Source organism: Muntiacus reevesi, chromosome 20 (assembly GCF_963930625.1).
Source record: "Muntiacus reevesi chromosome 20, mMunRee1.1, whole genome shotgun sequence".
Classification (NCBI taxonomy): domain Eukaryota; kingdom Metazoa; phylum Chordata; class Mammalia; order Artiodactyla; family Cervidae; genus Muntiacus; species Muntiacus reevesi.
In genome coordinates, this window is record NC_089268.1 from 46447918 (window position 1) to 46465135 (window position 17218).

Consider the following 17218-nt stretch of genomic DNA (forward strand, 5'->3'; position numbering starts at 1 on the left):
CCATGGGGTCGCAAAGAGTTGGACACAATTTGCTGACTAATCAGCAAAAACAGCAGACAGAATTGTGACTACTCAAGGGTTTCCAGAAAGACAACGCAAGCTTTCTCCATACATGTCAACGCTTCAGCGTCACTTGTTGTTCAGTTGCTACGATGTGTCCGACTTTCTGACCCCATGGACTACAGCACACCCGTCTCCTCTGTCCACTATATCCTGGAGTTTGCTCAGATTCCTCTGCTTTGACCCGGTGATGCCATCTAACCTCCTCATCAGTGTCATACACTCATCTAAAGTGTTCAACAATTCCACTAAAGAACAGGCAGAATTTAGAAAAAAATTTTAAATATTTAAAAAGTGAATGAATGAATTTGGCAAGCATGTGCTTGTCACTCTATCAGAAGCTTGACTGTTTACGTGATGTCTGTTCGGATCTGTACCTGCCACAGTCTAAAGTATTTATGCCAGTAGATAAAGTACTTTTCCAACTTAAATCACAAGCACATTGACTGCAACACGTATAGACCCATGCTGCTAAACTCCTTTGTAAGTTCTGGAGTTATAAATAAGCAATCGGATTTGACTCTTCTTCACTTACATATATATATTTTTGAATTAGAATTAAAGTTAGATTCCATCCTTTTCATGACCCTTAAAATACTGTGTTAACTAAATGTTCACACTTGTCCTTTTTAGCTTTAAAAGAAATGTCACATGCTAGCTTTCTATAAATGACCCACATTCAGATGTGAACCAAACATAATAACTTCTGCCATTCACCAAGCAGTGAATTGCTGCAAATGTAGGACACAGGGCAGAGGGCTTTGTAAATTACTTTGTTTCACTGTCCATCACCAGAACCTCTGGCATAATATGTGACCTGTTCCTATAAACAATAATGCCCAAGGCTTTATGAACAGGTAGAATGTAGTTTCTACTTTAATTACCTTTTGAAGAAATAATTTTAAAATGTAAAACTTTTCGGCATACTGAACAGTTGTAGTGCTAAAAAAAAATTAAAATTTTCAACCATAATCATGTAGTGATGTATATTTCAATAGAGTATCATAAATTTTTAGCTTTTTATTAAAAACTAACCTAAAAAAATATCAAAAGTTGTACAGTGAAATTTATATTATTAATTTAGATTCATTAATCAATATAATTTTTTCCATATTTGCTTCTCTTTCTTTCATCCAATGTGATCCAATATCTTCAATTTTATGTAATTTAATCTGATATTTATACACTCATGCTCAAAATCACAAAAAAATAGGAAAGAAAATGTGTATGTATGTGTTATTTTTAATTATTCCAAAATAACAAGCTTTCATAACTAAATATGATCATGAAAAGTTTATATTTACTAAATTGAAACTGTTTTTACATTATCTTCATAGAATTATTCTAGCATTCAGTTGGACTCCTTAACTTTCTAAAGAGAATGAATACTAGATGTTCAGCAACTTTGGTCAGTATGGACTGCATAAATATCCTAAGGGGATAAAGCAGTGCACTTTTATATTGCTTACTGATTATATTATCAAGTGGTTTACAGAATTATCAAAGTTCAATTTACTTTTACATTTTGTGTACATGACCATAGACTATTTTCTCCTTGTTTATAGAAGCTGGTCAACTGCAGCCCACCAGGCTCCTCTGTCCATGTGACTCTTCAGGCAAGAATACTGGAGTGGGTTGCCATGCCCTGCTCCACAAGATCTTCCTGACCCAGGGATCAAACCCAGGTCTCCTGCATTGCAGGAAGATTCTTTACCATCTGAGCCACCAGGAAAGCCCACAGAGCTGAGAAATATGCTTTTCAAAACTAATAAAGGTTGGTAAGTTGATTCATTATTAACTCATAGTGAAGTTTTCACTGGGAAATGCCACTCGAAGTGGCAAGAAAAAATTTAAAATTAAATGTTATTAAACCAGGGTCTCCCCTGGTGGCTCAGATTGTAAACAATCCACTTGCAGTGCAGGAGACCTGGGTTTGATCCTTGGATCAGGAAGATCCCCTGGAGAAGAAAATGGCAACCCACTCCAGTATTCTTGTCTGGAGAATTCCACTGTCAGAGAAGCCTGGCGACCTATAGTACATGGGGTCACAAAGAATCAGATACGATTGAGCAACTAACACGCAAACCTCACCTATTTCCCTATGGAAGCTGAAGTTCCAGTATTTTGGTCACCTGTTGCAAACAGCTGACTCATAGGAAAAGTCCCTGATGCCGGGAAAGATTGAGGGCAGAAAGAGAAGAGGGCATCAGAGGACGAGATGGCTGGGTGGCATCACCGTTGCAACGGACATGGACTTGGGCAAACTTCGGGAGATGGTAAGGAACAGGGAGGCCTGGTGTGCTGTGGTCCATGGGGCCGCAAAGAGTCAGACATGACTGGGCAACTGAACAACATCAATAACAGCTTTCCAGATTCCAATGTGTCATTCTGTTCTCTGTTAAAGCATTTGTATACCATCCTGTAGATCCTGGCTTGGATGTTTTTATAATTATTCTTTCACACAGAATGAAGGAGATATAAAAAGGAGACAGTCATTTCCTGGGCAAAAGGAACAGAAGTTAGCAGGAATAGGACTGTGATTCCTAATTAATTCAAAGTTAATTGCATTGTTGATAATCCTGCACTTACAATCTTCATATAGAAAATGTTTATGGCAGCAAATTGACAGTAATTTAACTACATTAAATCTTACCACCATTAAAAGAAAAAGATGAATGTTACATTAAACAAGCTTAAGAGAACGGTAAAGACTAGTTCTTGCTTAACAAGACAACTAGCAAATCATTCAAACGGCCGACCTAGAATCTCCAAGCGTGGGAAGAATAGCAGTTGCGTTTCAAGATGGCACCAAGCCATATGGACCATCAGAGATGCCGGGAGGCAGCTTTGCCTTTACAGTCGTTTCTCAGTATCCTTGGAGGACTGGTTCCAGAACACCTGTGGGCAAGATGTTCAAGCCCCAGCCTTCCCTGCTCATCCAGTGGTTAAGACGCGATGCTTCCAGCTCAGAGAGCATGGGTTTGACCCCTGGTTGAGGAACTAAGGTACCACATGCCACTATATGGCCAAAGTTAAAAACAACCAAAAAAATCCCCAAACAAAACAAACAAGAAAAGATGCCCAAGCCCTATAGTCAGCCCTCCACATCCTGGGGTTCCACCTCCCAGGGTTCAACGAACTACAGAATGCAGAGTGTGTGTTACCTTTGTGATACATCGTAGGCTGAAGTCATGGATGCAAAAAGATAGGAAGGATGACTGAAAATGTATTGAAAAAAATCCGTGTGTAAGCAGATCTGAACAATTCAAACCCATGTTGTTCAAGGGTCAACTGTGCTTAGAATTCTCTCTAGATTATTTATAATACCTGATACCATGTAAATGCTATGTAAGTGGTTACTTGTGTACTACAAATTCAAGTTTTACTTTTGGGAATTTTCTGTAATTTTTTTTCAAAAATTTTCCAATCCCTGTTTTGTTGAATATGTAGATATAGAGTCTGCAGATACAGAAGGCTGACTGTATTTCCACTCTGTGATGAATGAAAAATAGTTGAGGAGGTGGGAAAACACAGGCATCATATTTGACAGAAAGAGTCAAAACATCTATTATGCTATTTGGAAACAAGATAGAGGCAGTTATTTTTAGTGAGGAGTTAGATGATGGAATAAATGAACTTTGGCATTAGCACTGAGTTTAATTTCTCTCTCTGCTACTTAAAAACAGTCAGACTAACTTTTTTATTTTAATATGTTAATATGTAAATAACAGGATTAAAGTAAGCCTAGATAACACAATGTATGTATTATAACCATTATAACAGGAAAGCTATACATTTAAATTTTATTATCAAGCCCATTTAGAGCACAAGCTAATTATCCTAACCATTGAAAGAAAATATTTAAAATTCTCCACTTTGTATAGAAATAATTTCTATGTGATCCTTAACTAGCTTGATAGCCCAATTTATATTTGGGCATCTTGTATAAACTTACTTCTCTTTTGGGTAGTTTATCAACACTGTGATGCATTGGGGTTCTTGATCTGGCCTACAGAATGTTAGTGGCACAATTCTGTCCTTAAACTGGTTCCCTGAAACATGGTGCACCAAGTGTCTGCTAAGTCACAGGATAAATATGATATTTCCCCAGAATTTTAATTTTGCTTAAAGTTTTTCTTTCTTATTCTTTCTTTCTCTCTTTTTTTTTTTTTTTTTTTTTTGCAACACTACATGACATGCAAGATCTTAGTTCCCCAACCAGGGATTGAACTCATATCCCCTGTAGTGGAAGTAAAGCATCCCAACAACTGGACTGCCAGGGAATTGGTAAATTTTACTTATACTTTTACAAAAACAAACATTACATTAAAACACATATGTTGGTAAATTAGGGATAGAATACACATTTTCTCTTCTCTGAACTTAGAAGTAATATGTGGAAAAGTTTTATAAGTATTGGCTTAATTAATGTTTATAATTCAGCTAAATGTTGCTAATGAAATTTTAATGTTTTTCAGTAAGATACTTTGCTGTCACTTTATCAACATCACACGGAAAATGTGCTTTTCTAAATGAATACTTGAGTTAGTTTTAAAAATGGGAACAGATTACATGAGTAGTTCAGCAGGTTAGATGCTTTGTCAGATTTGTCAATTTATGGAGCCATATTTTAAAGCAAAACCTCTGTCTAACTGAGCTGGCAACACGACTCTAAAACCAACTTGCTGAGGAAAAGTAAATCCAAGCTTAAATTTCCTTTGACCAATTCCTCAGATTTGAATTAATTTAGGCACTCATATTTCTTTGAGCCCCCTTTTTTGGGGTGGGGGAGCAAGAGTACTGGAGTGGGCTGCCGTTCCGTTTTCCAGGAGACCTTCCTGACCCAGGGATTTAACCCGGGTCTCCCGCGTTGTATATTGTCACCCTGCTTATATAACTTATATGCAGAGGGCATCACGAGAAACGCTGGGCTGGAAGAAGCACAAGCTGGAATCAAGATTGCCGGGAGAAACATCAATAATCTCAGATACGCAGATGACACCACCCTTATAGCAGAGTGTGAAGAGGAAGTAAAAAGCCTCTTGATGAACGTGAAAGAGGAGAGTGAAAAATTTGGCTTAAAGCTCAGCATTCAGAAAACTAAGATCATGGCATCTGGTCCCATCACCTCATGGGAAATGGATGGGGAAACAGTGGAAACAGTGTCAGACTGTATTTTTTTTGGCTCCAAAATCACTGCAGATGGTGATTGCAGCCATGAAATTAAAAGACGCTTACTCCTTGGAAGGAAAGTTATAACCAACCTAGACAGCATATTAAAAAGCAGAGACATTACTTTGCCAACAAAGGTCCGTCTAGTCAAAGCTATGGTTTTTCCAGTGGTCATGTATGGATGTGAGAGCTGGACTATAAAGAAAGCTGAGCACAGAAGGATTGATGCTTTTGAACTGTGGTGTTGGAGAAGACTCTTGAGAGTCCCTTGGACTGCAAGGAGATCTAACCAGTCCATCCTAAAGGAAATCAGTCCTGGGTGTTCATTGGAAGGACTGATGCTGAAGCTGAAACTCCAATAATTTGGCCACCTGATGCGAAGAGCTGACTCATTGGAAAAGAACCTGATGCTGGGAAAGATTGAAGGTGGGAGGAGGAGGAGACGACAGAGGATGAGATCATTGGATGGCATCACCGACTCAATGGACATGGGTTTGGGTGGACTCTGGGCATTGGAGATGGACAGGGAGGCCTGGCGTGCTGCGATTCATGGGGTTGCAAAGAGTCAGACACGACTGAGCGACTAAACTGACTGAACTGAACTGAGGCACTTATATACAAATTAGTGACTAAATATTTCTCATTTTTCAACAGTTTATAACTTAGAATCATGAATCATAGTCTTCTAAGAGACAACTATAAAAATCCCAAATTGTTGTTGGATTATGATATTTAGCAGAGAAAATTATTAAATCACAAACAAATAATTTCTGAAAAAGAAGGGGGACTAGTGAATTAAATACATAGAAACGTATAAAAGAAAAAATTATTTAACATTTTTGGGAAAAAGCAAGCAATTATTTTGGGGAAAAAACAGATACATGATTTTATTTCTTTTTAGATTGCACAATGATTCTTGGATATTAGACACATTTCAGCGCATCCACAGTGAAGAAAGCAAGTTTTTTATACCACATGATTTGGAGATTTCCAATCAGGAGCTAAGCTATATCATAAAAAGAGCTGAGCAGTGGAGAGGACTCAATGGTGAGAGAAGGAAGGTGAGTTGACTTGAAGTAGATTTGCATTTTCATTGCACAAATGACACTCATTCTCTTAGCCTACCAGTAACTTGTTAATTTTTCTGTCATTGTTCTCAAAACCATTGACTACTGTATATGATCACCAGCACTGTACAAAGCTTGCCACTCAATTGTATATTGATGACTTTTTTTATTAGTTGAATCGAGGAGACACAACCATGTGGTTTGTATTGTCCAGCACTCTAATTTTCTTATCAAAAATATTTGTTCGCAACTGCTGTAAATATATTGGGCAAAATGACACAAGGATTGTGAAGAGTATAAAAGAATGAGTTTCCATACATGACATGATCATCAGCTTTCATGTGACTTTGAGTGAACAGGAGGAGGGGAATATTATATCTGCCTTTCTGCCGTGATGCCTTTGTTAGCCAGTTCCCTAGATCAACCTCCCTCCTTTGGTAATAGTCTCCTCACCTTTTCATTGGCTCCACCAGCCTCTTCTGGTTGTCAGTGTCTCCTAGGGCTCTGTACTTGGATCTTTTCCAGTGAGTCACCTCTTCGCATCAGGTGGTTGAAGTACTGGAGCTTCAGCTTCAGCATCAGTCCTTCCAATGAATATTCAGGACTGATCACCTTTAGGATGGACTGGTTGGATCTCCTTGCAGTCCAAGGGACTCTGAAGAGTCTTCTCCAACACCACAGTTCAAAAGCATCAATTTCTCAGCACTCAGCTTTCTTCACAGTTCAACTCTCACATCCATACATGACCACTGGAAAAACCATAGCCTTGACTAGACAGACCTTTGTTGGCGAAGTGATGTCTCTGCTTTTTAATATGCTGTCTAGGTTGGTCATAGCTTTTCTTCTGAGGAGCAAGTGTCTTTTAATTTAATGGCTGCAGTCACCATCTACGGTGATTTTGGAGCCCCAAGAAAATAAAGTCTGTTACTGTTTTCATTGTTGCCCCATCTCTTTACCATGAAGTGATGGGACTGCTTATTTAACATATATGCAGAGTACATCATGCGAAATGCCAGGCTGGATAAAGCACAAGTTGGAATAAAGATTGACAGAAGAAATATCAACCTCAGATACACAGATGACACCACCCTTATGGCAAATAGTGAAGAACTAAAGAGCCTGTTGATGAAAGTGAAAGAGGAGAGTGAAAAAGTTGGCTTAAAACTCAACATTCAGAAAACTAAGATCATGGCATCTGGTCCCTTGGAAGAAAACCTATGAGCAACCTAGACTGCATATTAAAAAGCAGAGATGTTCCTTTTCCAACAAAGGTCTGTCTAATCAAAGCTATGGTTTTTCCAGTAGTCACGGATGGATATGAGAGTGGATTATAAAGATAGCTGAGTAGTGAAGAATTGTGAACTGTGGTATTGGAGAAGACTCTTGAGAGTCCCTTGGACTGCAAGGAGATCCAACCAGTCCATCCTAAAGGAAATCAGTCCTGAATATTCATTGGAAGGACTGATGCTAAAGCTGAAACTCCAATACTTTGGCCACCTGATATGAAGAGCCGACTCATTGGAAAAGACCCTGATACTGGGAAAGATTAAAGGCAGGAGGAGAAGGGGGCGACAGAGCATAAGATGGTTGGATGGCATCCCCAACTTGATGAACACGAGTTTGAGGAAGCTCTGGGAGTTGGTGATGGACGGGGAAACCTGGCCTGCTATAGTCCATGAGGTTACAAAGAGTCAGGCACGACTGAGCAACTGAACTGATGATGGGACCGGATGCCATGATCTTAATTTTTGAATGTTGAGTTTTAAATACACTTTTTTAGTCTCCTCTTTCCCTTTCATCAAGAGGCTCTTTAGTTCATCTTTGCTTTCTGCCATAAGGGTGATGTCATCTGCATTTCTGAGGTTATTGATATTTCTCCAAGCAATCTTGATTCTAGCCTGTGCTTCATTCAGCCTGGCATACAACTACTCAAGTACCTCTTGGCAAGCTAATTATTCTCTTGGACTCAGTTTATGTGTTTTTTTTGTGGAGCCTGCCAGGGAGGACCAACTCCTTTTTGCTAAAATTGCCTATTTTCTTGACCCTTCCAGCATCTAAGAATTAACTTTCCATGTGTCCCTCTTTCTCTTTAGACTAAAATCTTCTTGTGTAGTAAAGTGATATTTTCTCCAACTTTCTGTCTTCAATCTTTAACAGGTTCTGCAGAATATAGTACATTTTTATTGTCTATTTGTTCAACACATAAAAGAAAGGGTGCATGAACCACTGAATTATTGAACATATTTAGTCTCCTCATATAATAAATATAAAATTACCCCATTCTACTCTCTACTTGATAGAAACCTAAACATTTGCTAATTTAAAAAAAAATTCCATATGGGTTTACTGATAATATACTCCGTATGTCTTGAATTCTGTTAATTTAATAATTAATTTAACTTTACAGCAGACATTTGAGACCACTATCCTTGACTTTACCACATATTCATTTTTACTTTACCATATATTCATTTTGGTTTCTTCTTTAAACCCTTGACTACCAGTGTGCTTTTTAAGAGACCAAAGTGGCTGAAAAGATCCAAAAAATTAAGTGAAGTGCACTTTCTCTCTAATATAATTTCAAAGTGTCTGGGGTATGTAGAGTTCATTTTATTTCATCATTCGGTTTCACAATATGGAAGTTTAGGAATTTGGAAGCCATCCAACGTTGAGGATCAAAATGATTTAAGTTGAACACGAGACTTCAGAGAAAAACAGAAAGTTATTTTATTACTTATTATCTTCACTTTAGTTAAAAAAGAGAAAGAGAATTAAAGAGGGAGAGATGGGCAAAGATGGAAAGAAGAAAAAGAAGGAAAAGAGGAGGGGAGTGAGGGGGAAATAAACGAATGTTTAGGTGCCGGAAGGGAAATTAAAGGAGATGGAAAAATTCTTTAATACTTTAAAAATAATATTTATTCCCTTCTTTGTTAAATGTCTTAGCTGACACATGATGGACAAGAGTAGAACTCAGGAAGAGTGTCACTGGAGGTTTGAGTACATCATGCTGACTGCACACACATTCAAATGGACCAGAGAAGAGACAATTTGATTACATGTAACAACAGTAAGCAATTTAATCAAAGACATTTGTTTCTTAAGTCAACTATTTTGGCTTAGATTCTGTTGGGCCATTAAAAGAAGTTAAGACATCAAGGTAAATTGCTGCTGTACCTTTCATGACCTAGACTCATCATCCATCAGTGATGAGACTCATAGAGATGTTTATGCAAATCATTTGAAAATCTGTAGAGCACCTGTTATTTTCTGTTGTGGAGGTTACATTTGCTAAGAACACAGAAACATCCACAGAGTGGAATGGACAGACATATATATTTTATTTGTTTCATCTTTTCCTGACCTGGTATTTGTACCATGAAGCGTTTCTCTTCCTTATGACTAATTTTTGTGTATTATTCTTCTTAACCTGTGTTATGTTTGCTTGCTTAGTTTATTTCAATAGGGAAGCGAGGTAGTCCTATTGAATAATTCACATACTAATTTTAAGATGTTATACCAGTTTAATTAAGAGCAATCATCTATAGTCTAAAATGCTAAATTAAGAGTGGACTGGACATTTTAATATAAAAGTATTTCATGTAAGTAGTCTAGAATTCTTGTGCTTTAAAAATTTGATCTACAGTCTTTGCCATAGTGCTAGCTATTAAGCACGTGCTTCTCATTCTTATGCTATGCATTAAAAATTGCCACATAAATGGATACTTTATAATATGGTTAATTTCCCTTTATTAAATTGATAAATGCAAAAGCAGAGAACACATTTAGAGTATGATGAGAATTTAGGATTATTGCATTTTATAATTTTTATGTTGTTCATACATATAATTTGTCATTTGTGCAAAGACAGCTGGATGATAATTTCAAAGTATTTTAGCCATTTTTTTGAGAAGGAAAAGGTCACTTTCAGTAGTCAGAAAAGACATCATTCTATTAAACTAATTTGCCTACATGCAAATTTTGTCATTTTTACCTCATTAACTATTTATCATGGAGTAAAAAAATATATATATTCATGAAGGGGCAGCTCCCAGCCTGATGGAGCTGGAACTAATATTTTGCAACTCTAATGATTTTTTGCATCCTTAATTAGATAGCATAAGGTTGATATGATTAGGTCAGGATGTAGTGTTTTTCATTAAAATACATTTTAGAAGCTGTATTCATAATCTGCCCTTGCAATTAAATAATGAGCCTATGAATTTAATATTATCGACCCAATTATTATCCCATGCAAACGTATACCTTTAATAAATTTGTGCCGTGGGACCTTCATTAGCAACAGAAGAAATGATATTTCTAGGTACATAGATTGAATGGCTATGGTTCAACTTATACAATAGTTTTAACCATATTGAGAAGCAAAACTTCCATACTTAGGAATTTAATTCCAAAGTGTGCCTTACTATTTGTTGAAGACTAATTTAGATTGTAATTATTTTATTAAAGAAACTGCCACTTTAAAATGGACTGTTGAAGCTCATGAAAGTAGCAGGATGCCAGGCAGAGATGGAGAGTTAGGTCGGTTGTGTATCGTGGGACGATGGAGTGTATGTACACAGAGATGGATCCGATCAGAGAGATTGGAAAGCATGACAGCTGAAGCGTCTGCCTCTTGAGTGCTGCGTTATCTGGGAACCACCATATGCAATGAATGAAGATGAATATTCTTGTTGTCTGTTAGAAGAGTCTTCATTAATGGTTGCCTGTAACTGAACTGAACTGATACAATGGAAATGGCTTACAAGGTGAAGAAGCTGCCTGTGGAAAGGCGAGTTGGATCTCTGGATTGGGAAGATCCCCTGGAAAAGGAAATGGCAATCCACTCCAGCATTTTTGCCTGGATAAGCCTATGAACAGAGGAGGCTGGTGGGCTACAGTCCACAGGGTCACAGGAGTCGGACACGACTGAGCAATTAAGCGCACACATACAGTGGAAGTATGTAAGATACATTGAGAAGAAGCTGCCCACTCCTTATAATGAATGCGTACATACAGGGAATCATCCACGCTTAGAAACACATAGAATGAGAACTGTGTTCCTTATCCTTGTGGAAGGGGTTGTTATTTATCCAGTAGTTTTGTGTAGGGACCACAACAACTAAGTTGTTTAGTTCATTCTTGATGAAATTCTATTCTGATCTATACATTTTATAATTTTTAATAAATTTAATAATTTTTATAATTTATCCATTATATTTATTTATGATATATAAATAATATAAATTATAATATAATATAACACATATTATAATATAACAATATAAATATATAAATTACTATAAATTTATTTAGTATATTATTCATAATTATAAATAAAATAATCAATAATTTAATAAATTAGTTATAATAATTTAATTAATAAGTATAACACTTTTGATTTAATATGAATTTAATTATAATTTATATTTATACTTATAAATAAATTATAATTACTATAGATTCTATACAATTTATAACAAAAGAAGATGAGTAAGAGAAGCTGAACCTAGTTACTGATGAACTATGTATATAAGGAGGTGAAACTAAGAATGATTATCAATACAGCAAACTGGAAGTATTGTGTCATACATGGTATGACTGCCGTGTTTTCCTAGAAGTGTTACTCAGTTCTGGGAATACATCCAGGGAGTCGGGGCAGAGCTTTGACCTGGGTCGTAAATTGCAAAGTGGCAGTACACAGAAAAATTGGAAGCATGTTGATGGGGATTTGAGGTGGAGGCACTTGATTTTTCCATGCAGAAGTCTCTATTCAGAATCTGTCCTTGCGATTAAACAATGAGCCCACAAATTGAATATTTTCAGCCCAATTATCTCTTAGAAAAAGGAGACAGTGAGCTGAGGTATAGTGATAGAAAATACCAAGCAAGTCGGAAAACTGAAAGCAGTTTGTTTTGGGTGGAACAAAGATCAGAAGGAAAGAAAAGGAGAGAGATCAACCTGGAGAGGTAGACTGGAAACTAGGAAAGTGCACAATATACAGTATATTTATTAATACCATGGGCAGTAGAGAGCCATTGAAAGTTTTAGTAAAAGGAGGTAATTCATTTGGTTAACACTTTGAGTTGCCCTTGCACTGACTTTTATAAACTGCTTATTTTAGAGCTCTAACTAATACTTCTGCCTCTTGGAAAATAAATAGTTTAATGCACTCTAATTCATGCTTACATTTTCCATCAGTAAGAGTTGTTTATTCATGAGAGGTCTAAATGACCCATGACATCCTCTATCTGATTCAATTCCATACTCACTATGGATTGCATTCTTGTGTCATCACATGTTCATCATCCTCCACTGTAGCTGAGGGACAAGTCCAAGTCTTTGAGCATTTTACAAGCTTGGTGGGGACTTGAAAGTAGGTGAGGGTAAGTAACAAGTGATATTGGAGCTAGCCAAATATGAAATTAGAAATGACAAGTAGAAGTGGAAACCAGGAATCAAACTGAATCCAAAATGGTGGGTGACAGAGTGGTGACTGACAAACAAGGAAGCCTTGAATCTTGTTGGTTCCAAGCACAAACAGGCTTCTTTGAGTCTAGGAGGTAGAAGTATGGCCTAACCCAATGGGAGCTGAAGAGCATCTTCATTCCTGGAAGCAGGAGAAGAAAAGGGTGGGCTCTGAAATCATTTATGTGTGACATTCTGGTCCCTAACTGAGATCCCAGCAAACTTCGGTACCCAGGGGAGCCCCCACTTCCAACCACCTGAAAGGCTTTGTGCACTAAGTGTCAGGCACCGAATTAAGTGTCCACAAATGAAAAATAAGCACCTTAGGCTCCAGAATAGAATCCTTAGTGAAAGGGACACACAGCAATGAGAAGAGTAAATGACCTGGACTTTGATGGCCAGTCAGAGCACTGGATGCCCAAAGCATTGCTGCTTTGGGAAAAGCATCCTTTTTCTTTCTTTCTTTCTTTTAAGAATGTCTCTTAGGGACTTGAGCAAATACAGCTTACAAGTATGCCCAAATTATCTTAAATAAACAGGTTTCTGCTAGTAATAAAATATCTATTCTGAACTCCATCTCCAAGGGTATTTTCTTCTTGCATCAAGCAAATTCCAAGTTCTAAAGAAGCATGAAGACAGTTATCTTTTAAAGGTTTTAATATAAATGTGGACTATAATTAGAACTACCCACATCATATAAATTCCAATTCTTGTGCAATAAAAAGATTAGTATTGATTTAATTTGAAAATATAAACCTTAGCTACAGTTTGACATATATGTATATAAATCACACATATATGTGTACATATATATATATATATATATACACACATGAAGAAGATTTTGAAAATGAATATGACAACTGATATTTCTCTTTGGCTTTGTTTTTTAAATTGTAGTAAGCAAGGGGCAGAGGAAAAGTGCTCTGTGTAGGTATGGTGGTTTGGTTAATTGATGGACATTTCTCCCTTGATCTTTTTTTATCTCTGAACTTCTGGGATGTTTGTTTCTAACTTACCCAATAAATATACTGTTAAACTTTTGAAAGGTCATTTGAGCATGGAGAGATTGATCTCTTCCATAAAATGAACATGATAGATAAAGACGAAAGAAAGCAATAATGAGAGCTTCCTGAAGATTCCTCAAATGTTTGTGCTTTAAGATCGACAGACTTACTTACATTTTGCTAAGTACTTTCCCCCTTGATTCTAAAATCATTTCTATTTGAAGTGAGGTGTAATCCATATGTTTTTGATTCATTAACACTTAATTTGTTAGCCTCCCTTTACTAGAGTGCTATATAGCAGCCTTTTCATCTTTTTTATAAGCTTATTTTCCTCAGACACAGGAAATCAAGTTTTTCTAAGAGTAAACAAGCTTCAACTCAAAGAGATATGAGAGAGTTAAAGCACCTATTAGCTTTGAACTACTTCTGTACTCGGTATGCAAATTTCTTCTTTCCCAACCCCTACGAATCCGATATATTTGTCATTAAACTGAGACACAACACACAGCTTTCTGTTTTCTAACTTACTGAATTTTCCAACTATCTTACTCTAATTTCTCTTCATGATAAAACAGCCAACCACTAACATATTAATGAAGAAGTCATTAGTGATTGTTATTTAATTGCCATATTATTTATTCTTATTAATAATGCAGGAGATACTTATCTTTTAATAATTATGTGGTGAGAAATTAAATTTCATGTAAAGTGTTAAACAATGTCATTTTCTTTTATCTTCAGAAGTATAATGTTTTTTACCATGAAAATGAAGATCACTTTTTCACATTTTAGTGTTTTTTAAGAAACAAGTTTTCCAATAACACTTGCATTAGTACAGACTTTAGTGAAACTACTAATAAAATTCAACTCCATCAAAATACAGTCTTTGCTATTCCTACTTGTTCCTGTTAGTTATTTTGTTTTTATAGGGTGTTCTCTGGATTTTAACAGTCATAAGGCTCAGATAAATTAGTATTGCAAAAATGTCACCACAGCATTACTACTTGTTCAGCAAATCATTTGTTTGACTGTGAACACTTGAATTTTGGTAGATCAGAGATAATTTAAAAAATAATTCTTAGAATCTAAGTAATATTTTCTTAAGAATGAAAAGAGCAAATAAATAGCTATTCCTGTGAGTCAGTCCCTAATATCAAGCAGTTTACAAACTGCTTCATTTAATTCTCAAAGCAAACATAAGGGGTTGTCATTGCTCTCATTTTACAGGTGAGAAAACTGAGACTCAGACTGATGAAGTAATTTTATCCATCCATTCACTGATTCACCACTTTTATATTGATTATCTTTTTAGGAAGTACACACTTTTCTTAGGAGCAACTGAAAGTAAGATAAAATGGTATCTCTTCCCTTGCAGTCTAGTAAGGAAGATAAATAAAGTGAAAATGTAAAAATGATACAGTAAGATAGTGGAATAATAGAGCTATTTGCTGGATAGTATTGTGGTACCTTGAACATAGATAGTAATGACCCATTTGAAAGGGGCGTTGAAGAACTCATACTGCAGAAGACGTTTGAGATAGGGATTAAGATGGAGAGTAGTCCAAGGACAAATTGATCACCAAAAGAAAGGATGATGCAAGCAGGGGACAAAATGTTATGATATTTTGGAGCACAGGAAAGACTTTGGCAGATACAGGCAACAGGGAGCACTAAGGCTGGGTAAACAGGCAAGAAATAGACTCATACTGTTTCAGTATCTCTCTGCCTATGTCGATTCCAAAACCACCATTCCCAGTAATTCAATATGAACTGGTAGAAACATGACCCATGAAAGACTGTAAAGTGAAGTCACAAGTTACAAAGGCATACATGAAATTGTCCAAGGGGTGGTATCTTTTGTTGATCTTTGTGTTTTTATAAACTTCCTATTATTTTTCATGATTATTTTCACAACTAAGCAAAAAAAAAAAAAAAGGAATTATAAACGTTCTCTTTGAAAGGAAGAAGCACAATTAAAATCCTTTATAAGCCACCATCTCGTACCATTCAGGAACATCCATTCTGTAGAAAGCATATGCAAGGATACAAAACCAGGAATTCAGGTTATGCTCACAAACAGGGGTTTCGGCCATGACGATCTGTCTGCTTCATCGTGGCCTTATGACCCATCTTCAGGCAGAGAGGACGGAAAATGCCAGACAGCATCAGCGCTGTCAGAACAGCAGGCCCATGTTCACAGCGCGTCTCCTGGTCCCCTCTGAGCGGTACCTTCCAGGTCTGATGCAACATGCACGGTGCTTCCTTTGGTGGCAGAACCCGGTGACGCTTGCCTTCTCCTGATGCGATTCGGTCGGTGGTTTCTCCGCGTCCCCACCGCCTCCTTTCCAATCAGGAATGCAGTTTGGTTTCCACTGCCACTGCCAGCAGCAGCCGTTCTGCTCTGTGACTTGATTAGGTTCTAAAACACAGCTAAGCTGCTGTGACTCTTCCCGCTGTATTTTTGGCAGCGTCCGCGTCGCAATGCGGGCTCCAAGAGGCGCACACGCCATCGACATGCAGTTCCTGCTTTCCAGGCTGGTCCCTGGCCTCTTCTCAGGCAAACCTTCGGAAAAACTCTCATCGCCACTCTACAGCCTGTCCCCAGCTTGATCTATTATTACTCAGCCCTTTGCTTTAGAAACCTGCTTATTTTTAATTTCTTGCTATGAAAGGTATATTTCTGGGTGGTTTGTGTGTTTTTTTTTTTTTTTTGGCAAGTATTTCATGATTTATCAAATAAAGTCTGTCTTTTCTGAAGGTTGGATCCTTCTAGATTGACTTCAACCTCACCCCTTTTTTTTCTTTTTTCCTTCATATTTGCTGAGATACCTTTTCAGGCCTCTTCTAATTATCTCTAGTCACATATAAAATTGTGTACAATAAGCTTTTTTTTTTCTTTAGGATGATATGAGACAATTTTTTTAAACAAAAAAATGCAATTTTAATAAATCTTCAGGTTTTAAAAAAAATTGGCATTTTTATAGTTTTTAGATGTTGCAAAATCTGAAGGGAAAGAAAAACAAGAGAATCTAAGTAAGGAAACTACCCTTTGTGAAGAGGGAACTGGTTCCAAACTCTGGGCAGTCTGCTTGGGAGAACAGTCACAATCTAATCAGTGACAGTGACACCGAGACATACCCCGTGTGCATTGCTTCATGTCATACCATTTCTTCGTGTCATGTATCACCAAAGGCATTTTTTTAATATGCAACCCAAATTGTACCTGTTGATAGTTTCTTTTAACGTGTAGACACTTTAAAAAATCTGTCCGTCTCATCTCTCAGTTTCCATCTTATGCCATATTGCCCTAGGAATAAGCCAAAACTCCTTTTTTACAGGAATTCTTCCGGATCCCTTAAAATATAGTGAAGAACTTCACAGTGGTCAGAAGACCAGAGTATAATATGATAAACATAGAATTAAGTGATGAAAATCTTATTTCATTGT

The 17218-nt window shown here is 36.8% G+C and overlaps 1 protein-coding gene across 1 annotated transcript in view; it reads left to right on the forward strand.

Annotated features, from left to right (window-relative positions):
* Positions 1 to 17218, forward strand: part of LOC136151249 (uncharacterized) — a 226314-nt gene that overhangs the window by 165188 nt on the left and 43908 nt on the right. The window contains 1 exon segment of the mRNA XM_065912192.1: positions 6134 to 6293. Within this exon segment, the coding sequence (XP_065768264.1) occupies positions 6134 to 6293 (160 nt within the window).